The sequence below is a fragment of the Pelodiscus sinensis genome, chromosome 12 (genome assembly GCF_049634645.1).
Source record: "Pelodiscus sinensis isolate JC-2024 chromosome 12, ASM4963464v1, whole genome shotgun sequence".
NCBI classification, from domain to species: domain Eukaryota; kingdom Metazoa; phylum Chordata; order Testudines; family Trionychidae; genus Pelodiscus; species Pelodiscus sinensis.
Window position 1 is genome coordinate 32,926,312 of NC_134722.1, and position 18,266 is coordinate 32,944,577.

The following is an 18,266-nucleotide window of genomic DNA, read 5'->3' on the forward strand; positions in this document are numbered from 1 at the left end:
ACATATAGGTACAAATCACTTTGCAGGAATGTCTGGATATATCCCAGTAAACTTTTTCCCTACAATTGCTGGAACTCCAGGCACTAGCGTGCCTTGGTCTCTCTCATTTTCTACCTGTAGCACATAAAAGTTTAGTCTCCTGGGGACTGCACCACTCTGGTCTAATCTCAGTTGTTGTGGTATACAGGTCAGACTAAATGAGCGGTTGCTCCCTTCTGGCCTTAAATTCTATGATGCTATTTAACTGAGAGCTATTCAGAGAAAGTGGTTGCCACCAGGACACCAACCCTTGGAAAACTTCAAGTTACTATCTGAGTGAAGAAAGCTTTGGACTGCACTTTTGCCTATTAGCATGTAAAGGATTTGGTATTCCAGAGTTTGTGTCTTAGCCAGATTCCTTGTTCAATTAGTAACCACCATAAAATACCCTGCATATTTTAAGCAGGCACCTCTTATTATTAACTATTGTTGAAGTATAATTGCAGAGTAGGTCCATAAAAATGTAATGTAACTAACATAATCCAATTAAACAATAGTAATTGCAAATAATTGCACAAAAGCTGTCTTTTTAATGGCTATTTCTAACAGTGCGCTTGTGTACACCATATAAACACCATCTGTTGAAAACAACACACTCAACTTCTATATGAAAGCAGATAATTTTTTTTTTTTGGTGACCATCAAGTTAGACCGTTATTTTGTGTCCCTTCCTGTATTGTACAGTGAGTCAACAATTTACCCTTTACAGTCACATTCCTGCTTCACTGAATCCAGGCTTAGTTACTTGTACCATTTTCTGTTTATTGCAAAAATCTATCTGCACAAGCCCTGAATCTCTAACTCTGTCTCCACTGAGCCTTTTCCCAGTATTAAACATACTTAATTTACACTCTTGCATTCTGGCCCATGCCCTCTCTATGTGCAATTATGATTAAGCACTAGAGGTTGACACAGAGCAGTGGTTCCCAAATTTCTTGCAGTGAATAGCTTTTGAGGTGTTTTAGTAGCAGGCTGCTAGTTGTGAATACTAAAGTAGGGTCTTTTCCCTCTGCAGAGGCCCCTTCCTAAGTATAAAGCACAAACAATGAAAATGAAAAGCAATAAAAAAAAAAGACTCTGGGCTCTGAATGCTTTTTAGGGTCAAGCACTAAAACCTCCTTTGACAGCTACACAACCCACACTTGTTCTTCTCAAGAGAATTTGACCTCAAGTGAGGAATTGAACAAAGAGCTTGTTTTGTCTAGAGTAGACAAATACGTTGTTCTAACGCAACAAACAAACTTCAGATAAAACACACAGATAAACGACAGGAGAGGGAGAAAAAACTTCCAGAAATGAAGCTTCAGTCTGAGAAACCCAATTTGTGGGAGTTTAAAGAGAAAATATTTCAGATTTCATTTGACTTTGTAGTGCACAGCAGAAGGTTAATCAAGCTAAAGCACTACATTTCTCCTTTGTTATTGATTAACCAAAGCTAAGGAACATTATCATTTGACTTAATGTATTTAAATCATGAATATTTTCCCAGATGCTCTGTACAGTCACACTACAGATTTCATTTGTAAGTTGTTTATATGTGAAAGCATGGAGGGTTGAGACAAACACTCTGTTGCAATAACTGCACAGGCCCATTTCATTTTCTTAGTTTAACAGGAAATTACTTCCCTACCCTTTTGGAATTATCTGTCTTTCTTTACAAAAGAATTATTCCTGTATAATTTGAAAAACAGTATGCTTTAAAATGCTGCGGTTTTGTTCCTGCTTTCACCACATGCCTCACCCAAAAGCCGCTGGAATGAATGGGAGTCTGCCATGGAGTTGGAAAACAGCTTTTGATAAACCAGATTCTCTGCTAGCATAACTCGATGGATTTCAGCATTTCAGTGGCATTGCACCAGTAGAAAATTTGACCTGGTGACTTACTGGTGAAATCTGTGCTCCAGAGAAGCAATGGGAGTTTTGCCATTGATTTCAATGGGGCCAGGATTTCACCCACTGACTTTAAATAAATCATAACTGGTTATACTATGGGCTGATCCAGCACCCGCTGAAGTTAATGGTTAAATTGTCCATGAATTTCACTCTGAACATGATCAGTCTTGTGATCAGGGTGGTTACCCTCCTGCTAAGCTAGTTCCTTAACTTTGCTGTGAACTCTAATTCTGAAGTGGATTCCCCGATGAGTATCTTGCAAGCAACACAGATGGAGTAGTGGCGCCACACATACATGTGTTAATTAATTCACATTGGTCAACTGCTTTGAAAATGAAAAGAAATGATTGGGACCAAATTCAGCTTTGGTTTAAGTCCAAGTCCCACCATTCTTTGTTCAAAGTTGTTTAATCTTTACATGCCAGCTAGCATTCTCTGGCCAGATTTTCCTTGCTGAGGGGAAATTATTTTATGTATTGTGAAAGAGAGCGAGTGAGCATGGTTGTCCAATCACTTATAACACCAGTATCCTTAAACTGTGTCACCATGAGTTCTACACCTCTTTTTTTCATTGCAAATGCACAATCAGCCTTAAACCTATCAGTTACAATAAGATATTGGGAGCTAGTTCATTCATCATCATTTGTGTTCTGGTACGGTTTATAATGAGCTAAATGCTGCTTGCACACTAAAGAGACAGTCCCAACCCTGAAGAGGCTCTAATATAAAATGATGAAAGTATCAAGGGTCAGGAAGAATGCAATGAAATATGTTTCAGAGAGGTAGCCATATTAGTTCAGCAAACACAACAAGGAGTCTAGTGGCACTTTAAAGACTACCAAATTTGTGCACATTTTTATATACGTTGTAAACATTTTATAAATATTATTTTTTTAAATAAATACACACAAGGTATAGGTAGTTGCCTCTCCATTTTTGGTCTTTTTCTTCTAGGTGTCAGTGGTCTTGAAGAGAGAGGATTTGGAGGGGGAAAAGCTTTATGGATCAGTTCCAGGTTGGTCTTCATTGTAGTTTAGAAACAGATGCTGGAATTGTTGTGGGAAAAGTAGCTAGAGAAGGTTATTTATCATCACACGCAAAATGGAGAGATGGAAGAAGAGAAAGAACAAAGGCAGGGAGCACCTCTCAATCAGAAGAGAGAATTAAGGTGGAACACACTGCAAGTTTACTGAGTGAAACTTTTATGCATTCACTTCGGAATTCTCAGAGAACTAGAGAGATACACACAGGTCAAGGTGGTGAAGTATCTGCCGTTGGTAAATTTATTTTGGATGTCAGTCAGTTTGCTGTTTTTAATAAAATGATAATGCTCAAATGGCCAAGATCACAGATAAAATGTATTGATAAAAGCCAAAAGTTTCCTGATTTTCAGATGTGCTGGACCCCAGCAGCTCCAATTCGACTGGAGTTATCCAGTGCAAAGTCCTTAGAGTAATCAAAATCAAAGGCTATTTTTAAAAATGGCCATTCTATACCATGTTGGTACATTTTGTGAGGTTTACTGAAAGCCAGGAGAAACGTCAGAGATACTTGAAATAGGCAATTTTTAAAGATAGCTATACTTTTAGAATTTAATTTTTCATTGCTTTACATTAATGACAAGTACTTGTTTGCTCTCTGTGCACCTGGAGATGTGCTATTACAAAAAACAGCTCTGACTTTGAAGCAACAATACACTTTGAACTTTTAAAATATCACGAGTATAATGCTATCGTGTTTGGAATATATATTCTATTCATTTTCATTTTTGTAAAGTTTCTTTTTACAGAACTTAAATATTTGGTTAAGACAACATCTCTGAAAACTGTGACCAATAACATACAGGGACAGAGTTTTCACACCCTTTTGCATAGAAATGCAAAACTCACAATGAGCCGAAGCATGCAAATAACAAGTTAAATGATTATTTCACTTTACATTTGTGATATGTACAATCACTGTACAAGCATAAAACATAGGTGTATATATTTGCCTCCCCATTTGCAAATGAAGCCTTGGAGCGGTTTGGACTAGAAACTAATAAAAGGAAAACATCGGCATGGGAAGGGCTTGTTTTGTGTTATCTCCAGGATAGTAGTTACAGTAGCAGTAGTAAAGGATTATTTCTGTAAAAAGATATATTTTCCAAGTGAGTCTTAGTCTACCAAAGCACTTAAGCAAATGTCTAACTTTAAGCATGTGAGCAGACACTTTAATGAAATTAACACTCTCGCTTAAAGTTACACATATGCTTTATTGGATCAGGGCCTTGGTCTTGTCTCCACACAAAAGTTGTACAACTTTAACTATACCTGGATAGTAATAGAAGTCCAACTAGGAAAGTGTGGATGCAGTTACACTGATCAAAGGTGTTGATACCAGGATAGCTTGTTCCTTGGTAAAAGGCATATTACATTTTTTCAGTTAAAAAAACATATTTCCAGCCAATATAGTTAAATCGGTACTAAAAAAACACAGTGTAGTCAGAGCTGGTGGCATAGAAGTTGAACATTTAATGTCCTGTGGACTTGGACATAAAACAGTACTGAAAATATTTCTGCCCTACTTTCTAGTAGAGATATAGTATACATCACGGGTGTGTAATAATTAACTGTCACAAAAGCTCATCCAAAAGGGTATGTCCTGATTACATTTCAGTATTAAAAAACATGCCCCTTTTTTCTAACACTCAGATGCATCTAGCTACCATGAAACCAAACCTTTTTCAACCTTGCAAAAACCAGAAATTCATAGGCAGTGGAAAACATTTAAGTACTTGCATTTTTTAAGCTTTTTCATAAGCAAGCAACTGACTTAATAAGAGTATGTATTTCTACCCAGTGGCACGGACACTGGGATTGATTTTCAAAGGGTCACAACTGCACTGCTAACTTGTGTGCATCACATCAAATGGGCAGCTACACATCAAATGGGGGCTTTGAAAGTGCAAACACAAAACCAGAATGGGCACTTTCACCATGCAATTGCATGTACGTTTTGTCCAATTAGGACCAGGTCCAACCCTAATGTAGCTGCTATGAGCTTTCCCATTATTGCTATTTAATAAAAGGAGCATCAAGTCTTTGAAAGTGAGACCCCCACCCCTGCTGCCAGCCCTGATTGTGTCCTTTGCTCAAGCAATGCTCCTCCAAAACCAGTTTGCATGGCTAATTTGAATTAGTCTGTGATAATGACTGGTAAGTGATGTATTAGTAAAACATCCTCCTGGTCACTAGACAGAAAGACACCTCTGCACATAAATGTTCCACAAGATATTCTGAACTTTTCTGGCTTGGCTTTAGTGATCCTGTTACCTGGAAGAGCAAAGTATTTATTTAACTTTCACCTGAAAGCCAAAAATCAAACCAACTTAAAAAAAATCAAACTTACTTTTGCCAAAATGCTGGATCTGTTCTTTACCAGTTAGATCTATGAATCAATTATTTTATTCCTTTAAATTGTGTGTTTTGAGAACTACAGAATATTTTGTTAAGCAGTACAATTATTCTTTTTTCCTTTCATCCACTTACTCTATTAATGCAGATGACTACTGAGTGTGCATGTTCCTGTAGCAGCAAAGTGTACCAGGAGACTACAGTGATAAATTACATGTACATGCTGTGTCATATCCAATTAACTCAAATTGACTGCGCACTGCATTATGCTGTTAGTGCATGGAAGATCAATAAATATGGAGAAAATCCAACTAGGCTTTCTCCATTCCCATCCAATTCTAGTAGGTCTGAGACAGATCATGCTACGATGATGTGTATGCTGCTGCTGTAGGGGGCAGGTGGTGTATAGACACCATTCAAACTTGGCCTATTCAATCCAAACTCCTCTAACTCTCCATTCATGCATAGCAAAACACCATCTGGTCCTATTTTGCCTCCAGCAATCACAGCTGACCAAAAACGATAATAACAGCTGTTGCAAAACAAAAGCCAAACAAAGGGGGGAGGGAAAGGTTAGAATGAAGTCCAGTGCTGAAAAATACTCCATGAAGTGAGAAATGGAAAAGGAGCCATTCAAATGTCCAAAGACCATTGAAAAGAGTCAGCGCAAGAGTTCTGGTTAAACTTGAGATATTTAATCCATCTGGCCAGAAAAAAATCTTCAAACCACAATGGTCAGGTGATAACATATAGTTGAAATTATGCCGCATAAAGGTATTTAAAGCCTTTGTTCTCCGAGTTGGAAACTAATGACCCTGTGTCAGCTAAAAATTAAACCTCCTTATGTTCTTTCATCATATGTCAGCCTAGGTTAATGTGAAAGTAGAAGGTAGTTAACTAGGGTGATAAAGTATCTAAAACCTTGGGAAATGAAGGGATAGTTAAGTCCTTGTTAAGATAGAAGGAAAAACATTATTTAATAGGTGTATGACACCAAAATCATTAGGTATATTTTCTGTATTAATATATATTAACAGTTGGATTTCTGACCTGTAACAGCAGAATTATGTACTCAAACCTGGAGAGTATGAATGCTAACTTGTACAATTGAAACACAAGATGTTCTGCAATATGCTATAGTGGATCATGTGAAATCTAGTTTTGTAAAATAGGGGGAAGTAGATTTCCATTATTCAAATCTTGATGTTTAATATGTACAGTTCTACTTAATGGTTCATTTTTAACTGCAGTAAATAAAACTATTTTTCCTGTAATTGACCATCAATAGTTCAGCAACAGTGAATCAAATGTGATAACACCCAGGACATATGAAATCATTTAATGAGTGTAAAAGCACCTGATTCTAACTGCAAATAGTTGAAAACAGACTTCAGTTGTAATGATCTCTTATTACTAGTGACATTTTCCCAACAATATTTCATAGGTCTTCAAAATGACAATTATAAGACTAATACACAATTACTGTCACATGCAGTTTAGCAATTATTTTTGAAGACGTTTGTCTAAAGGTTTTTAAATAGACTATAAAATGGTTCCCATTGTTATGTAATGTTGGTTAAAATTGACACAGAAAAATCTAACAGGCAACCTCTGCTGTGACATTTCTAATGCATGCAGACTTCACTATGTGTGGAATAAACATTCTCTCTCCCAGATGTAATTAGATATCATAGTAAGACTATTTCAAACACTGGTACCTGTCAAATAATACCTATTATGAAATACTTCAATTTATACATGAATTTGTCTGCTCCAAGAGATCTATAAATTTATAATTAGACTCTCTTGCTGGTCAATATTTGTACATAATAAAAAAGTACAAGAAGATTCTGAAATATTGAAAGCTGAATTCATTATTAATAACTCTCAACATATAGTAAATCTTCTGACAATTGTAACTGAAACCTTTTAGGAATTCATATTCCTTTTTTTGGGTTCTGTGCTGAGCGCAGTAGCCATGAACATCACCTCACACATGCTCATTCTTTTCAGATTAGGATTCTGCTCAGGCTTGATACTTGCTGTTTTTAATTTTCATTTTATCATAAGCAGTTTTAGATTGTTGCCAGTGGTAATTTGCAATTTTTATCAAGACCTCTTCATTATAGTTTCTGACAGGACAGATGCTGTAATTAATCATGCAAGACAACTGGGGATAGTGGTCACAGTGTACTCGTAGCACAGCTATTGCAGGGAAAGAAATGAGAGAAAGAGTTCTTTTGCTTCTCAAAAAAATAAGAATTATAAAAGTAGAGGAAGATTCCAAACCTGCCATGTGTCATGCTTGTGTTTTTTATCCTTATTTCTCACTCAATGCTCATATGCTAAAATAAGACAAATAGAGACAAATCGGCTACGTCTACATTGGCCCCTTTTCCGGAAGGGGCCTGGTAATTTTTGAAATCGCAATAGGGAAATGCGCGGGGGATTTAAATATCCCCCGCGGCATTTAAATAAAAATGTCCGCCGCTTTTTTCCGGCTTCAAAGTAAGAATAAGATCCTCCGGAAAAGGGCGCTTTTTCCGGAGGATCGGGGCCAGTGTAGATGCTCTTTTCCGGCTTTTCTAAAAGCTGGAAAAAAGCGGTGGACATTTTTATTTAAATGCCGCGGGGGTATTTAAATCCCCCGCGCATTTCCCTATTGCGATTTCAAAAATTACCAGGCCCCTTCCGGAAAAGGGGCCAATGTAGACATAGCCATAGAGGTGAGCCTGAATCATAAAGTTCAGAATTTTCATATCCAGGGTTTTGAATCAGCCTGCTACAGAACAATATGTCTGTGGCAACAGTTGTATTTAGATTTGAAATTCAACAAAATTCAGGTTTTTTGGGGGGGTTTTTAAATCCATAATTTTGACATAGGACTATTTGGAAATACTACTAGTCTGCCAGATCTTCTACCTCATTTCCTCAAATAGTGCCTTTGATATTATGTAAGATCTGTGTATTGTAAATATTTTGTAATGCTAAACAAAAAAAATCATACGCTGTTCTCACATATTTTAGTGTGACCACTTCTTATACATATACCAGAATGGATTATACACAGTACTAGCAAACTTTGCCCAGTACCAAGTTACACTGTATGGCTGTGTCTACATTAGCATCCCTTTTCCGGAAAAGGGTGCCAATGAGACCAGTCGGAATTGCAAATGCCGCGGGGGATTTAAATATCCCCCGCGGTATTTGCATGAACATGGCTGCCGCTTTTTTCTGGCTCGGGGCTTTGCCGGAGAAAAGCGCCAGTCTAGACGGGATCTTTCGGAAAATAAAGCCTTTTCTGGAAGATCCCTTATTCCTCTTAAAATCAGGAATAAGGGATCTGCCAGAAAAGCCTTTATTTTCCCAAAAGATCCCGTCTAGACTGGTGCTTTTCTCTGGCAAAACCCCGAGCCGGAAAAAAGCGGCAGCTATGTTCATGCAAATGCCGCGGGGGATATTTAAATCCCCCGCGGCATTTGCAATTCCTACTGGTCTCATTAGCACCCTTTTCCGGAAAAGGGTGCCAATGTAGACACAGCCTATGTGTAAGAAAGTAAAAATCAGAAGGGAGAATACGTTACTTGTTAAAGACAATACAGGTTGCACCTCTGAAATCCAGGACTCTTTGATCTGGTAACACCTATGGTTCTTCCACACCATGGATATTGCTGGACCACAGAGCCCCAGATGGCCAGATTCAGGAGCTAGGCTGGTGGTGGGGAACTCAGCTCACCCCACCTGTCCGGAGGCAGTGGGTCTGGAGTCTGGGAATGTAGCCCAGGCCAACAGCAAAAGCACAGCCCCAGCCAGAATCAGTGCATTGGGGATGTAGTCCCAGCCCTGAGCAGGAAGTGGAACCCCAGTGAGCCTTTGGTGAGGAGCAGGGAGAATAGCCAAGAGGGGAACAGTAACCTCCAGTGATCCAGGAAACTGTTGGTCGGGACTGCTCAGGTCCCTAGGATACCACATCAGGAAGGCTACACCTGTACTATTAAAAGTAAACACTTCTTCTGATTGTTGCATCAAACACTTCCAGTCCATTGGTTTTACTGAAATGTGTTTATTCTATAGCAAGATAAAAGCATTTATTTTAGATAAGCAAAATACAAACAACTTAATTGCTGCTATCATAACTCATAAAAAAGTATAAAACAGCTTAAAAACACAATAAGCAATGTAGCAATTAATAGTTCATGTTACCAGTGTTTACATTAAAGCCTCATTTATGAAAACTTTACAACACATGATATGAAAACTTACAACTTTTAAAGAAAATATTTACATTGATCATTCAGATGTGGAGTTTCTTTTAAATATTCTACTGGTATTACAGCATATTAAAAATTCTTGCATTTTTAATCTCAGGTTTTGTATTAACAGTTTTATTTAAGTGCATTTTCCTTTTAAAAATACAGTGTTTTAAATCTGAAACTTGTCACTTAAACACAGAGTATAATATTCACATTTGTATTGTAACCGGAATTAACATAATGGGGTAACAGTGTCAATATATATTTTGTTACAAAGTACGGTAGGTTTATTTGGAGAAAATCAAAGTAAAAGGTCAGGTTGACCATTTAAGTTTAGTCTCTTGCATTTGTTTTTCTGAATACATGTAGGAAAGAAAAAATTAAGAGCTTTGGCAAAAATCTGTGATTTACATTATTTTCATGACAAAAATGCCATCAACTACTCATATCATACAAGTATGATTGTATGAAATCCAATCATCATTTTACAGGTAGTTACAACTGTGCTTCTAAGGACTTCATGAGTTTAAATTGCCTTGAAGTGCGTTACTCACTTTTAGAGAAAGAAGGGTTACATTATATGACTCTGAAAGGCCATTCTGCAGTCATAACATCCAAGTATTTATTAGGCCATTTGATTCACATATTGTAGGTAAAGCTTAAATAAATTAAAAAGGCCATCACATGAAAGGGAGCACAGCTTTTTTTTTTACTTTTTTTTTAACAAAATGATTTATAGTCAGCTAAAAGATGATACACAGCTACATTGTAGTTCTTTATTGCCTATCTAATAGACACTTTAAAGGATCGTTTGATCTGTTATGCATCTCTGCATAACTACCATCAACAATTTACAGTTTTCAGCCAAATATGGTTAACTCCTACCCCCTTGATAAACGCAAAGCAATGCTGCAAGAACATTTATCTTCAGAAAATACTAACTTGGGATAATGCTTGAGTCTGTGTTTGGGACTGTATTTGCGACTGGTGCTGCTGAGGTGCTGGCTGAGGGCTCCCAATGGCAGGGATGGGTGAGGTCATCTGTGAGGCTACGGGGGAATGCTGCTGAGGAGAAGGCTGGGACTGGTGTTGCATGTGTTGCATTTGTTGCTGCTGCATTTGTTGAAGCTGTATCTGTTGCAGCTGCTGTTGCATTTGCTGCTGATTAATTTGCTGGTGAAGATGCTGCTGCTGCAAATGTTGCTGCATGTGGTGCTGAAAATGCTGTTGCTGCATTTGTTGTTGGATTTGCTGATGCATTTGATGTTGATGTAGCTGTTGCTGCTGCATTTGCTGCATCTGTTGCTGCTGTAGTTGTTGCATCTGATGCTGCTGCTGGGTTTGCATTGAAGGGCTTACTTGCGATGAAGATGCTGTTGCAACCATATTCGTTCCCATAGAGCTTATCAATGGGGCTGCAACGTTTGCTGGCATGTTTGGTGCAATGGTAACAGAAGCTACAATCTGATTCATTGGCAGTCTCATGGTTAAAGGTTTTGGAGCGATTGCCCTGGGAAGGGACTGTTGAAGAGTCTGAGTAGATGCAGACACTGCTGCATGTTGAGAAAGAGGAGTATTCAGCAGAAGGGAAGATGACAAATTAGTGGACGCCAACGTTTGCTGAACAGACCGTATTGTCTGGGCTTCAGCTGATTCAGCAGCTGCCTGTGTTTAAAAAAGAAATTCAAGGGCTGATATTGGTACAGAGAAGGGCATTATTATCAGGCTTACAAATTATTTGAAGTCCCTTTCTGCCTTCATATACTGTTAATGTAAACAGCTTAACATAAAGTAGAAAAGAGAATTCGTCCTAAGCATTCTTACAGTTGTTATATCTGACATGAACGACTATGAGTCACAACACTTGTTAGCCTTTGCACAAAACAGCTGACTTTCTTTATTGAACAGCAGTTTCAATAGATTTATCTAATTTCTTGTTTCTTCTTTTTAAAATTAAATCTGTACACGAGAGAGAGGCTGGCAGAGATCCTAGCTAAGAGTTACCCAGATCAGTTTAAGAGTCCTCACATTTTCACAGGACCAAAAAGGGGGTACTGTGGACAGAAAATCAGAAGCTGCCAAGCAGTAAGTGGGGTTTTTCTTCTCCCTAGAAAATATCACTGTTCCATACCATTCACTGATCCATATACCACTGTGGATTGGGTCTTCTGGAACCCTGGCAATCCTGCCAAAGTCAATGGGATTGCATGGTGGAAGACCTAGATCTGGGCCCAGCAGCTTTTAGATAAATACCCACAGGGACATCATCGCACATCACACACTTTATTTTCCACAAAACTTCCCAGTGACAGATCTGAATGGAATTACAGGACACATAACACCTCTTTAATTGACACCTAAGAGCATGTTTCTCAACTACCGATTATCATTAGTGTACCAAGTCTGAGGTGTTTTACAGATGATTAGAGTTTAAAGGTATTTCAATGGGAGTTAGGCACTTAGGCATTATTTGAAAATCCATGCATTTAGGCATCTAAATAAATTTAACAATCTGGGCCTGTCATGCTCATCAATATTATCTCATTGTTTCCATGTGCTCCCCTATCTAAATTCATCTGTTCTCTTGTCATTATATATAGATTATAAACCCTTTAGGATGGAGACCATATTTGTGTTCTGTGTTTGTACAGTACCCAGCACAATGGAATTCAGGTCCATTAGTCACTTTGTATTGCAGTAGTGACTACTGTAATACAAAGAAATAATAAGTTCCACCATCTTTAAAAAAAACAATGGTACAGTGACTCCTAAGCAACTTTCGTGTTTTTGAAAAGAGGATTAGCATGACATTTTCAAAAGTGTCTAAGTGACTTTGCAGCCTCAAATTACAAACTCATCATATATATAGTAGCCTAGTGTCTGAGAGTCTGTAATGCCGAAATGCTGGCTGTCCCCTCTGGGCAGCGCTGTTGCTAAAATGCTGGCTGTTCCCTCTGAGCGGCCCATGCTGCATGGGGAGTGCGAGGCCCAAACTGCCACTTGCGCCACTTGCTCCCCCGCGGTGACAGCGGCTCCAGGCCCTGCCCCCTCGCCGTGAACATCACCGCCCCGCCCCCTTTGCCTCCCGCCGTGGTGCTTGGCTGACTTCTGCGCTGCCCCCCGAAGGAGAGGAGAAGTGAAAGAGAGATACAGAGAGAGAGGCAGTAGGAGGAGGAGGAGGAGGAGAGAGAGAGAGTGAGCGCGAGAGACCGGAGGCTCAGAAGAGAAGACCGATGTGGAGGAGAGACCTGAAAATCCCGTCTTATGACGGGCTAATTGGCTAGTTAAATAATAAAGAGCCCTATCCTATGACCAATATAACGTAATATATATAACTCAGAGTTTTCAATTACAGGTGTTGGTACTGTATTTTTTATCTGAATTATTATTAGGTTCAGAAAAGGGCAACAAAAATGATTAGGGGTTTGGAACAGGTCCCATATGAAGGGAGATTAAAAAGACTTGGACTTTTCAGCTTAGAAAAGAGGAAACTAAGAGGGGATATGATAGAGGTCTATAAAATCAAGACTGGTTCAGAAAAAGTAAATAAGGAAAATTTGTTTACTTATTCCCACAATGTAAGAACTAGGGGTCACCAAATTAAATTAATAAGGAGCAGGTTTAAAACAAACAAAAGGAAGTTTTTCTTCACTCAGCGCACAGTCAACCTGTGGAACTCTTTGTCAGAGGATGCAGTGAAGGCTAGAACTTTAACAGGGTTCAAAAAAGAGCTAGACAGATACATGGAGGTTAGGTCCATCTATGGCTATTAGTCAGGATGGGTAGGAATGGTATCCCTAGCCTGTTTCTCTCGAGGTGGGTGACAGGGGAGGGACTACGTGAGGATTACCTGTTGTGATCCCTCCCTCTGGGACATCTGGTATTGGCCACTGTCAGGAGACAGAATACTGGGCTAGATGGACCTTTGGTCTGACCCAGTATGGCCGTTCTTATTTGAAATGTTCAGCACTTTCTCTTCTACTATGTTGATATTCCTGAATTCTACATTTATATAAGTGTTCTTGAAAGTTAGTTCAAGAAAATGGTGAGAACTATTTCCTTATGTTTTATTTCTGGAGTTAGGGATTCTTTTGTAATTTATCTATGAAAAGTGTGATCAGAATATTAATTGAATCAAGTAATAATTCCACAGATATTTTAGTTGAATGTATGCATATTAAGGATGTAAAAGAGTAGTCAAATAGTTGAGTCGACTACTTGCATTTTCCCCGCTTGCTGCCTCTACATCAGAATATTAAAAGCTGGTTTTCCCCAGCACTGTCTCCATGGTGGTGTTGGGGGCATGGGAGACAGGGTTGCAGCGGTGTTAGCTCCTGGGGGGGCAGTGAGAGCCAGGACTGCTCAGTCCAAGTGCAAGCCACCCCCAGGAGCTAACCCCAGTGCAGCTCTGCAGTTTAAATGTAGTTGGTGCCACCTGGCTCCTACTACATTTAAACTGCAGCGCCACACTAGGGGTAGCGAGCATGCTTCCCCCCCACATTGACTAATCAAGTAGTTGATGGAAATTCTGTTGACTACTGGATTAGCTAATTATCCACAATTTAACATCCCTAATGCATATATCTCTTGCTTATGTTCAAATGTGAAAGAACTAGAACCAGTCTAAGGATGCTATAGGCTGACTGATTATATTGCAAGTTGAGTTTTATAATCACATTTTTTCTAAACTTCACATTTCCAGGCTGTCCATTCACAGGTTCTCTCAATTCATAACCTCAGGGTATTTCTCTCTTAATATTAAGAAATACATCACATATTTTCTACCTTGTCCAATATCCAATATATTGTGTGCCTTATTAAAAAGTGGGTACTTGGAAAATTCGGCAAATAGCTTGTAAATTCAAAGTCAATACATTAATAATAACCAAATTCTACTTTTATAAACTGCTCATCATGGCATGTATTATTTTGCTTCTAAAAATAATCCAGAAACAAGGTATGTTTGCATAGTTATTGTCTGATCTTTATTTCTGTGATTGTAGGATGATGAAACATTTTGGTGCAAAATCTAAGCACAGAATGTTGTTTGAACTGTTATGCAAAATGTTTCAGGGCTATATTAAAGGAACTCTGGGATTCTAGATTCATTTCTGTCATATGAGAAAATTCACATTTAAATAACCATTGCCAAACTCTACCTTGTGTTTGAGTGAAGTCACCGTCAGGCTTACCTTGGAAACAAGACTAGCTCGATAGGCAGCAAGTGCCTTTAGGTATTCTTTTTTGGCAGCTTCTGTTTTCCTTTTATATACCTGTTAAAGATGCCACAATTAACACCAACTTCAGCTTATACATTTTTTGCCAGAAAGCAGCACTTACCAGAATGCTTTTCAATCTATAACCCCCGCCCCCTGCACATATATGATTTTTAAAAAATGTTGACAACTAGCCTCACACTGAAAAACACACTGTACACTATCTAGTCCTGAGCCTCAGTTTCAGCTTATTGTCTTCCTGTTTGAACTTTAACTACGGTATCCTTATGTTTTCCTTTGCGAATCATTGTTATCGCTAATCACATTATTGTTTCATGATGCAACAAATGACTATAGTGAATGGTCTTAGATGGTGGTCAATGCTATTAAGGATGACATTTCTGTCAGCAAGATGCTTCCTTCTCCATGCAGTCATTTTCATGCTTGTCTCACCTCTCTAGGAGGCAATGCTAGATAGGATAGGCGTGCAATTTTAAGCACTGGGAAAGAAGAGAAGAGAAAAGAGAGAAGAGAGAAGAGAGAAGAGAGGGGAAGGGAAGGGAAGACTGCAAAACTAGTTAAAATCCTAGGCTATGTCTAGACTGCAAGCCTCTTTCGAAAGAGAGCGTCTAGACTGCACGTTGAACTTTCGAAAAAGCAGCTTGCTTTTTCGAAAGAAAGCATCCAGTGAGTCTGGATGCTCTCTTTCGAAGAAGCCCTACTTACATTGAAGAACGCCTTCTTTCGAAAGAGGAACTTTCGAAAGAAGGCGTTCTTCCTCGTGAAATGAGGTTTACCGCCATCGAAAGAAAAGCCGCGTTCTTTCGATTTAATTTCGAAAGAACGCGGCTGCAGTCTAGACGCAGGTGAGGTTTTTTCGAAAAAAGGCTACTTTTTTCGAAAAACCCCCTGAGTCTGGACACAGCCCTAGAGAGGAAGGTTTATCTTAGGCAGCATGGATGAACTCCATGTAGAAAAACATCATACTCCATTAAGGGAGGAATTTTGAAAAGTGAAAAGTTGACCTAACTCACTTCCCACCTACTTTAACAGAAAGTTAATCGAAAGATGACCCACTTGTATTTTCAATATATCAGAAAAAAAGTCACTTTTAAACGGGTAACATTTAGCAGGCTGAAAATCTTCTAAAGAACTAATATACTGTATGTCCCAAACAGAGGGACTGATAGCTACAGTGGGTCCCCACACAAGGTGTATGAGGGGGGACAGCTCCATGGCCCAGAAGGAGTGGGGCCTCGGGTGAAAGAGGCGGGGCAAGGGCTACCAGCCCTTAGCGCTACTGGGAGCTTGGTGCTGCCCTCCCCTCCTCCCTCAGCATCCTGTACTCCAGCAGTGATTTAAAGGGCCCAGGACTCTGGATGCTGATGCTGCCACATTAGCAATGACAGCGGTTGGGAGGTCGGGGCCCCGTTAAATTGCCAGGCCCTGGAGCAATGCACTCTTTGCTCCCTGGCGTCAGGCCCAATCTCAAACAAGAACCTTTCATACTTTGCCACAGAACTGTTTTCCAAATTAAGGAACTTAAGAGATGATTGGAGATCTCAGAATGGAGAAACAAAATATACTTTAGTATCAGGTATTTTAACTCCACTAACCAATGAAAAGAACAGCAGTCCCCATTAAACCAAAACCAATCGGTTCATCCATTGTTGGAGGCAGCTGATGCTTTGTAACGAGGGACCAATAAGTATGCTTCTCCCTTTTTCACATTGTTCTGCTTAGAGACTATGGGTCTATTTTCCTATCAACATGCAAATACAACTTCCATTAACAAGAACGGGGGTTGCACAGAAGTTTCAATAGGAGAACTGAAATGGAGAAAATGAGAGTCCTTGGGGTTATGTATAGGAGTTATGTGGTTATGGAGAGAAACAGCCCCTAAAGAAGAAAGTTAATCTCTGAAAACTATTCTACTGCACTAAGTTTTAAAATGAACTATGAATTCAATTTCTAACACTAGACTGATATAATGGAGGCATGCAGGGTTGGCTTAAAAGTTAGAAACCAACAATCTTTGTAACAAAGTGTGTTGCACCTTCCCTTCTTCTATTTTAACTTTTAAGGAACAAAAACCCTTCAAATTATATTAATTAATCATATATAACAGAGTAGTGGGATACCGTTGCACAAGCCTTGTCCAAACTGACCCATACAGACTTTATTTGATGGCAACAGAGTTAACCACATGAACTGATAGGACACAAACGTTTGATACCACCCTCAGGGTCCTTAACAACATACTGTTTTGTGGTCAGCTCCTGCTCTTCATTTAACAGGGTTGTCATTTTACTACTTATATACGATTGCATCACGGATGTCTATTTTTATTACCTGTTTTTGTTCTTCTCCTAAACTGTCCCACATGGATGCTACTATTTTTGAAACCTCTCCAAATGTAGCATTAGGGTTCTGCCCTTTAATTGCAGCCTGTGTGTCCCTGAAGAACAGAGCATATGCTGACACTGGCTTTTGTGGTTCATTGGGATCTTTCTTTTTCTTCTTCTTTGGAGTCTTGGGCTTCTTGCCAGAATCTGGAGCAGCTCTTTTTTCTCCAGTAGCCTAAGAAACAGCAACAAAAATCATTACCTACAAGGTATAGTCACTTGAAATACAGTTAGGAAGATATGTATAAAAAAATCCTCAGCAGTTCTATTAAACAACAAATGAATAAGGGTAATGGTCAAGTAACATTTTTGAATCCTGTTGTGCAACCCTTACTCCTGCTAAGTAGAATTAACTCAAGCATTTAATCCCATTGACCTTAATGGAACTAAATGAGTGTGTGTAATAACAATTCAATATTACTATGGCTTGCAGACTCAGTTCCTTAAGTTTAAATGGGAAGGGCATGCCCTGGATATGATTTCTATAAGAATTAATACAGGATACAATACATATTGTGTGTGGGTCTATAAGGCGGCTACGGCTAGACTGCATCCCTCTGTCGACCCAAAAATAAGAAGCTTAGAGACACCTCTTGCCCTTGACTAAGCCTGTTAACTTCGGCTTGGGTCAGGGGTTACAAATACTTTCCTCGGGCTACAACGAAATAGTGGAGTCAGTCTTTACTTGCTACAGAGCTAGAGTACACACACACACACACACACACACACACACACACACACACACACACACACACACACACACACACACACACACACACACACACACACACACACACACACACACACACACACACACACACACCCTCTCTCTCTCTCTCTCTCCCTCCCTTCCTCCTCTCCCCAATTTTTTGTGGTCTGATGGGTGGAGAAGCAGTGAACTGATGGATCCCTGTAGTCATCAATTCCCTGCCAGAAACTGCTCCAAACCTCACTACAGCTGGCACACAGGAGACCATCCTGAGAACCCCTCCGAGGGTCACAGAGCAGGCTTACCATGCATGTGTGCTCCTTGCATTCCACCCCACGCTGCTGTTCTAAGGATAC

General features: G+C 39.3%; 1 protein-coding gene across 3 annotated transcripts in view; it reads right to left on the minus strand.

Moving 5' to 3' along the window:
- Positions 1-9,370: 9,370 nt before the first annotated feature.
- Positions 9,371-18,266, minus strand: part of TOX3 (TOX high mobility group box family member 3) — a 97,312-nt gene continuing 88,416 nt past the window's right edge. For all 3 annotated transcript variants that reach the window (XM_006121130.4, XM_075940256.1, XM_006121129.3), the window contains 3 exons: positions 17,149-17,376; positions 14,773-14,853; positions 9,371-11,245 (listed from right to left, as the gene is read on the minus strand). In XM_006121130.4, the coding sequence (XP_006121192.2) occupies positions 10,508-11,245; positions 14,773-14,853; positions 17,149-17,376 (1,047 nt within the window). In that variant the 3' untranslated portion in view covers positions 9,371-10,507. The remainder of the gene's footprint in view (positions 11,246-14,772; positions 14,854-17,148; positions 17,377-18,266) is intronic.